At 45.1% G+C, this 7,925-nt stretch overlaps 1 protein-coding gene across 1 annotated transcript; it reads left to right on the top strand.

Moving 5' to 3' along the window:
* Nucleotides 1-302: 302 nt before the first annotated feature.
* Nucleotides 303-3,122, top strand: LOC134441005 (uncharacterized). Its single transcript, XM_063191193.1, has 2 exons — nucleotides 303-991; nucleotides 2,655-3,122. Exons 1-2 carry the CDS (start codon nucleotides 611-613, stop codon nucleotides 3,048-3,050), a joined length of 777 nt encoding a protein of 258 aa, XP_063047263.1. The 5' UTR covers nucleotides 303-610; the 3' UTR covers nucleotides 3,051-3,122.
* Nucleotides 3,123-7,925: the final 4,803 nt, after the last annotated feature.

Below are 7,925 nucleotides of genomic sequence, written 5' to 3'. Positions count from 1 at the left end.
CCGCTCCCGGGGGCAAATTCATTTTGCGGCCACTAGGGGCGTCTAGATTTCTAGGCTATGCCCAACTACATTTAAGGACAAATGAATGTGAGGAGAGGAATTATTTGTCCTGGGAATAGGTCATTTACGGTCAATGTAGGTAGAATATAGGCTATTGAGCTCTAGGAATTAATTAATTTGAAACGGCTTTCCATAAAGCATTGATCAAGTTGATACAAGGAGGTACGTTGATGGATCATTATGACGTTTTCATTGATTGTGTGTAAAAGAACGTTACAAACAATAATGTATAAACATTCTGCTGAGCCTGCACATTTGTCTCGAGATTAATCACGAATAAGGTGTACTATTGGTGTCAAGAAACAAAAGATTTTTTATTTTTTTTTAAATACCCATAATAGTCCACTGTTAGATTCCTGAGTTATTAATTATTATATCATCAGATATTGTTGATTTGACAACAGGCCTATTTAGTGTGGCCTAAAAAGTGCGGGAGAGACGATCAGCAGCCATTTATCAGACTGTCAAGAAATAAGATTGCCTACAGAAGCAGCAGCAGGCATGACTGATGAAGAAGATACAGTCAAAGTAAAAGCTGCATAAGGTAAAGATGATGAAGAGAACACTGGACCCGGGCCCTCCAGACTACAGGCGGAGAACCATAGCTGTGGTGGCTCCCACCCTCTCTCTGGAGGAGACTGCCCTGCAGGCCCAGCGGGAGTGTGAGGAGGCCGCCTGGTGGGTGGCGGAGCTGCGGGCTAAGGACAGGCAGCTGGCAGTCCTCCTGGAGGAGAGGAGGATGGCCGCTCTCCTGAGGAGGAAGAGGGATCAGCGCGATGCGCAGAGGAGATCAATGGCGTTTGCAAGAGAACAGAAGGCCCTGTGGGTCAGGCTGATGATGGACGGTGTCGCCGACGCCGTGGAGAAGAGGAGCGGCATGATGGCCAACGCCAACCTCACACCCATGATGAGCAGTCAGGATCATGGACAGGTAGGGGGATGCTGGGCGCACTGTGCCCATACAATACATGTGACACATATGGGCCGTGGGCCATGAGGACCCGGACTCGAATTAAAATTCAAATGAGAGTCATCATGTCCCAAACCTTCCCAAGCTCTCTCTCCTACTCTATACTTTCCCTCGGTCATAATATCAGTCAAGTCAAGTCAATAATATACCTATGAAACATGTAAAAATCATGGACAGGTACTACAACCAGGGCCAGATTAAGATGGTATGGGCTTCCAAGGCAATAGATTGCTGTAGGCCCCCCACAGAAGACAAATCCCATCATAAAATTAGAAAGACTGCATCATAATTTGGAGCCAGGAATGAGTAGTACGTAACAAGATTAACTCAAATTCAACAGCAGACAACACATCACACCGCATCACAATTCTACAATTATTGGTCCCCCACCCCAGCCCACTTTGCCCAATCAGGGCCCCCCTGGCAGGTGGAGATCCCTAGGCTTAGGGCTGCTCGATATTGGAAAAACTCAATATCACGATATTTTCTGCAAATATTGATATCACGATATTTTTAGCGATATATACGAAATTCCCAAACCCCGCCACTATTATCGTAGTGGAGTAGCACGCATAATGGCTTTCTAGCTTCTAGTGCTTTCTAGTAGCATAATGTCTAGTAAGTCTGCGTGAATGTAGACTTGAGGAGAGCGCCAGACTCGAGAGGCGTCTATTTTTCTCGACATAGAGCTAGTTCTGATGTACCACCCCTGCGTTTTGCTTAATCCCTTGGCTGCCATACTGCACCGTAGCGTTGCAAATGACAAATGACAAAATATCACGATATATGAATTTTGATATTGATATCACGATATATGATGAATATTGATATCGCGATATAAATACGATATATTGCACAGCCCTACCTAGGCTGCAGCCATATCTAGACTATGGCTGTGAATCAAATTACGCACTTTTGTCAGTGCACTGACAGTCAGTGCACAGTGCACATAGTGCACTGAGGTCTTTAGTGCATAGTGTCGTGGAAAAAATTGAGCAATATGCACTGTGCCCTTGCTGGAAGTGATGGCTGAGCATGGCATTAGCTCGCCAAAATAGGAGTTGCCTGTTGTTTACAATGCACAGCGTCTGGTGCTTGTATTTCCATGTCCTTCACCCCAAAGGACAACAATCACACATACAATACTTTAGTTGGCATGAAAAGGTTGGTGTCCCATCAACATTACTTACAGAATTAGGAGACTGTTGACCAAACTCTTCTACTGAACTGAATGCCACATTTCCTCCGTGTCATTGTCAACATGGCCGCCGTTTAGTGCGTGCAGTGTCCATCATTCAAGCACTGCATTTTTCCGCCATTGTTAGGGGATCATCCTGGCACTTTCAGTGCACTGGCTCAACTGAAATTTTCAGCGTGAGCGTCCTAGGCACTGAAAAACAGTGCCCGAAGTGCACAAGTGTGGCATTTGAGACACGGCCTATGTGTTTATGCGGCCTACCTTGACTACAACATTCACTCAACTAAGGGGTTGTATTGGGAGACAACAATGTTTGTCATTATTACAGCCATGTGTACAGCTGGGTAAAGGTTCCTTTATGTGGATGTCTGATTCTACTGTACACCCCTTGGATTAATAACATGGGCTTCTTTTCTGGTTTCACAGGATCTGCCCAGCTCCGCTGATCAACTCGCCACCTTGAAAGCTGTGATCGCCTCCATTACAGCACGTGTGCTCAAAGAATACGACAGAGGCCTCACTGGACAGGCCGAGCAGCTGAGGCCAGCGGCCAGAAGTGGTGACGGCGTAGCTGCCATGAATAAACAAAACACAACATATCACAACGCCATAACAGACATGATGAAGGCCCACAGGCAGGAGGCTCTAAGGCAGGAGCTGCTGGAGAAGCAAAGAGTGAGGGAGAGAGAAGCGGAGGCAGTAGAGGCAGCAGACAAGGCCGGAGCGAGGGTCCAGAGCAGACTGCTGAGGTTCTGGAATCTGCTGCGCAAGGCCAACTGGTCTGGCAACCGGAGGAGACGACATGCAGCATCACAGGCCTGAGAGCTGAGAGCAGCAGTCGCAAAAGGAGAACATCATTACAAAAGTTATATTAAATACAAATATTTTCACAGATAAAAAGGTGTTGTTTTACTTAATGTCCAGATAGAGGTGGTGTACAATTTTCCGACACAGTTATCAGTTACTTAACAGCTGAAAACTCTGGTAGCATTGTTGGCTTAAATGGCTCAATACTCAGAGTTGGTCGCGTCAAAGGGAAGGAGTGACAGTCCTGTACTTTGGGAAACAAGAGTACAACTCAGGACTGGACTGGGCCAAAAACAAAATCAACACATTTTCAGCGGAGACCTGCTGCCAAGCATAGAGAGAGACATTGAAGCATGTGACAACATTTTCAACCATCTAATATGATGAATTTTGACCACAACAGCCAAAAATAATATTTAAATCTGACTAAGAGGTTTGCTGTAGTGGCATGAGGACTGGAATGATACCATTACATGAAGGGGAAGGCCTGGTACAACACAACCTTTGATGCCCAATTATGAACAGGAGACATAATGGGTTTAGCAGAGGGATTGTGCTTCAAACTGGAGAACACAAGATACATATTGGAAAGCACACTACTACACTTTTCAGAGAAATCATCACTGGCTAAATGGTGCACATTTTAACTCGTCTGTGTTGTCCAAAATGCTGCCAAGACGATTTGCACTTCAAGTGATACTGTCCCATTTTTGGAAATAACCTTATTTTACACCCCTCCTTGTTGAATAATAGGCTCTTACCTTTCTCCTGTACTTCCAACCGTTCTCTAGTTATGGCAGAGCACATTTTACCTCCAAGAGTCCTATGAGACCAGTTAGCCGCGAGCTGGTCTCATAGGACTCAATGTTAACTGCTAGTATAGAGGTAAAATTTGCACTGCCATAGCCAGAGAACGGTGGAAAGTACAGGGGAATGGTAAAACCCTATTATTTAACTCAAGGGGAGGTGTAAAATAAGCTTATTTCCAAAAATGGGACAGTATCACTTTAAGTCAATACACTGAATACTGTGAAATGACAGTAGATACCCCCCAGAAGATGTCCCCCTGGCAACCATGCTGACTCCTGCAACACCTGCAATTCACTCTCTGAAGAAGACTTTTCCAAACTCATCACAAGGAGCCATCCCACTACCTGCCTACTGGAACCAGTGCCCACAAACCTTCTTCAAGACAATGCCCAAACAGTGGTCCCAGCGATCACATCCATCATGAACTCCTCACTCTCCTCCGGCACTGTCCCCTCACACCCTCCTCTTATTTTCACCTGTCATGTGTGAAGTTTTCCCAAATTGTCCAACCAACTCCCCCTACTCCTCCATTTCACTAGAGCACCCAGCTACAATTCCTCTATGCACCTACAGGTTGTGAGCGGATCTCATCATCCCACCTGATCTCCGCTTACAGCATCCCGAGACCAGGCCAGGCCAGGTACCACATGCCATGCCACACATGCTTACTGCCCTACTCCAAGCACTAGTGAAAGGCTAAAGAAAGCCCCCCAAAACACCTGTGGACGCTGAGGGTGCTCTTACCTGACATTCTGATGGATGGTGTAACCCTGACTCCCGATAGAGCGACAGCGTTCGAAAGAGGAGGGTCCCCATCAGGAGTCACCCTATCGGGAGTCAGGGTTACACCATCCAGAGGCAAGCTTGTGTTACCTGGATGAAAAGGGATCGTCATCAGAATGTCACGTAAGAGCTCCTTTAGCATCCACAGGCATTTTAGGGGGCTTTCTTTAGCCTTTCACTAGTGCTTGGAGTAGCACAGTAAGCATGTGTGGCATGACATATGGTAGCTGGCCCTGGTCTCTCCATGCAGTTTGTGCACTCATGATGCGGTGCATTAGTGCAGTGTGCCACAGCAACCTCAATGTCTCCCCATTTTAACACCCTTTTAAATAACTAATGCAACTTTTTTTCCACAAAAGCTCATACAATGTGTACACCAAAGAGGGACACAGGGTTTAGGAAAGTATGGCAAAGTGATAATGTAGTGGATTGTTGGTGAGTGAACATGAGTTTCATTTCATCCCACAGGAGCACACTGCACTAATACAGTACAGTACGCTGAGCGCATCATGAGTGCACAAACTGCATGGAGACCCAGGTAGGCTACAAATCTGCCCTGGGTTATTATATCACACCACACCATCTCTCTACAAACCATTTCCTATAGCAGTGATTTTCAACCTATGGGCCGTGGCCCACTGGTGGGCCCTGAAGGTATTCCAAGTGGGCCTTGAAATCATTTTCTAAAATTATAATCATATTTTTTTGGTGTGTGTTGCTATGGATTTATTTGAGTTTTATTCTTTATTGGGTCAGAAGTGGGCCCTGAACATTTGTGACAATTTCGAGTGGGCCCCACATTGGAAAAGGTTGGGAACCCCTGTCCTATAGCAAGGGGCATGGACAATTAGGCCTTCTGTACTTTCATCACCACAGTAGCTCTCATGTTGGATATAGTGGCATGCCTTCACATAACATCAACTAAAATTTGGCCACTACCCAGCAATGAAGAGGTGGAAGTTATAACCAAAGAGGCTTGAGACAAGAGGGCTTACTCACGTCATAACAGCGTAGTAGGAAATGATGGCGAGGGGAGTATGGAAATGTTATTCACTGTGGAACAGGTCATAGGACAGCGTGAATGTCTGTCAGCTGTCCTTAATTACCCCCAGCAATTACTGCTGACCAACAGCTGCCGTTAATTGGCCACAAATTATCCATCATGGTGTCGCCCCCACTGACCATGTGCAAGGGAGTACGAAAATTGTATCCATCGCACCCACTGACCAATGACCATGCTCAAGGGAGTTAATTTTCCATCCACTCGTGTCCTCAGGCAACGCCCCCGTACTACACCGTGGCCAATGCATTTCCCCCCTAGAGATTGTTCTTCTCTGTCGAATTTCTTTGGTTAAAACCAAAGAGGCTTGAGACAAGAGGGCTTACTCACGTCATAACAGCGTAGTACGAAATGATGGCGAGGGGAGTACGGAAATGTTATTCACTGTGGAACAGGTCATAGGACAGCGTGAATGTCTGTCAGCTGTCCTTAATTACCCCCAGCAATTACTGCTGACCAACAGCTGCCGTTACTTGGCCACAAATTATCCATCATGGTGTCGCCCCCACTGACCATGTGCAAGGGAGTACGAAAATGGTATCCATCGCACCCACTGACCAATGACCATGCGCAAGGGAGTTAATTTTCCATCCACTCGTGTCCTCAGGCAACGCCCCCGTACTACACCGTGGCCAATAGAGCTCGAAAGTGAAATGTAGCCACCTGAACACACAATGCAGCAAATAGAGCTAGGCCTAACAGCAAACGTTATCGAGTAGCCTAACGTAGCTTTAGCGTTTTAGAAGATTTGATCTTTAAATCGTTTTTATCCTGAAAGCACGAAGACAGAAAATCATTGGTCACAGAAAAGTGAACAAACACGGACGTCCAAAATGCTTCGGCTATCCTAAGAAATGTTTCCACTCTTTCGGTTGAATCTTTGAGAAGTTAGGGTGAAGGGTGTCCCGACAGAAAATACGAGAACTACCTTGGAATCCAAAGGGCGGCGATAATACCACGCGCAATCTGTGTTGTGGCACTGGTAACCATTCGTCAGGAGAGTGACACCAGGGTGACACTCGCCCTAAAATAAGAAGGGTCACGAGGGGTCATTTCGGGCTGGGTGAGGTGCCCAGCCTTCGATTATTCTCTGCGAGCGAACCTCACCTCAGATAGGCTACCTTCATTGCGCTTCGTGCCAATTGACAGCTTCCTTCGAGGATAGAACTGACAGGTGTTTTCCTCCTCACGAGTCACAAGTTTTATTTTCATCATGTTTGTGTGGAGTTTATATAATACAAAAATATAATTAGAAAATGATAAACACACACACACACGTCACATAGGCCTATACAGCCGCGGCAAAAATTGAGAGACCACTTCGAAATTCTCAGTTTTTTCTGATTGTGTTATGGATAGGTATGGGTTTCAGTAGCCCTAAAACAAACTTTGTCATTTCATTCTACAAACTAGTCCTACCGACCACATTTCCTCCGAATTTCGGAAGAAAATATTGTCATTTAGATACTTAATTTGCAGAAAATCTCAAAATGGTCAAAATAACACATAAGATGCAATTTCCAAATCTCAAAAAGGGCTAATAAAACAAGATGATATTAACTTTAAAACAACATAGCGCTCATGTATTAACTTAGGAAGAATTCAGAAATCAATATTTGGTGGAATAAGCCTGATTTGTAGTGACAGCTTTCATGCGTTTTGGTAGCCTATGCGTTCCATTACTCCTTCATTCACATTGCTCTAGGATGACTTTATTCCAGGCCTGGTGCAAGAATTCACATTGCTGAGCTTGGGTTGATGGCTTGTGACCATACAACTTCCTCTTGATCACATTCCAGAGGTTTTCAAAGGGGTTCGGGTCTGGAGTTTGGGCTGACCATGTCAGGGTATTGATCTGCTGGTCCTCCATCCACAGCTTGATTGGCAAGCTGAGTGGCTGGAGCATTGTCCTTCTCTAAAAAACATTCCTCAGATATGATGCAAGATAACCTGGGGTTCAGGCTGAGCTTTCTGGGCATAGATGATATGGTCTCAGGGGCTTAAGAGTGGGTTTCATAGACAGTAGAGCAGAATAGCATAGATACTTTATAAATCATGAGGGAAATGAAGGTGTCCAGCAGCAAGCACAAAATACACACAATACAATACACACAAATCCAACATAATCATTAATTTACTTAAGCAAAAGTAAAAGAAAATAAGTCACATCACATCCTTACATTACATTTAGCATAATTAATTACTTAGAAGGGCCTTGTTTAAGACTTAGTGATGTT

This window comes from Engraulis encrasicolus, chromosome 24 (genome assembly GCF_034702125.1).
Source record: "Engraulis encrasicolus isolate BLACKSEA-1 chromosome 24, IST_EnEncr_1.0, whole genome shotgun sequence".
Lineage (NCBI taxonomy): Eukaryota > Metazoa > Chordata > Actinopteri > Clupeiformes > Engraulidae > Engraulis > Engraulis encrasicolus.
The sequence above is the reverse complement of the archived record's forward strand: the minus strand, read 5'-3'. Positions and strand labels throughout refer to the sequence as shown.

Coding starts and splice junctions, on each gene's coding strand:
- LOC134441005 (XM_063191193.1), top strand. CDS start 611: ATGATGAAGAGAACACTGGACCCGGGCCCTCCAGACTACAGGCGGAGA. Junction 992..2,654: donor GCAGTCAGGATCATGGACAG/GTAGGGGGATGC, acceptor CTGGTTTCACAG/GATCTGCCCAGCTCCGCTGA.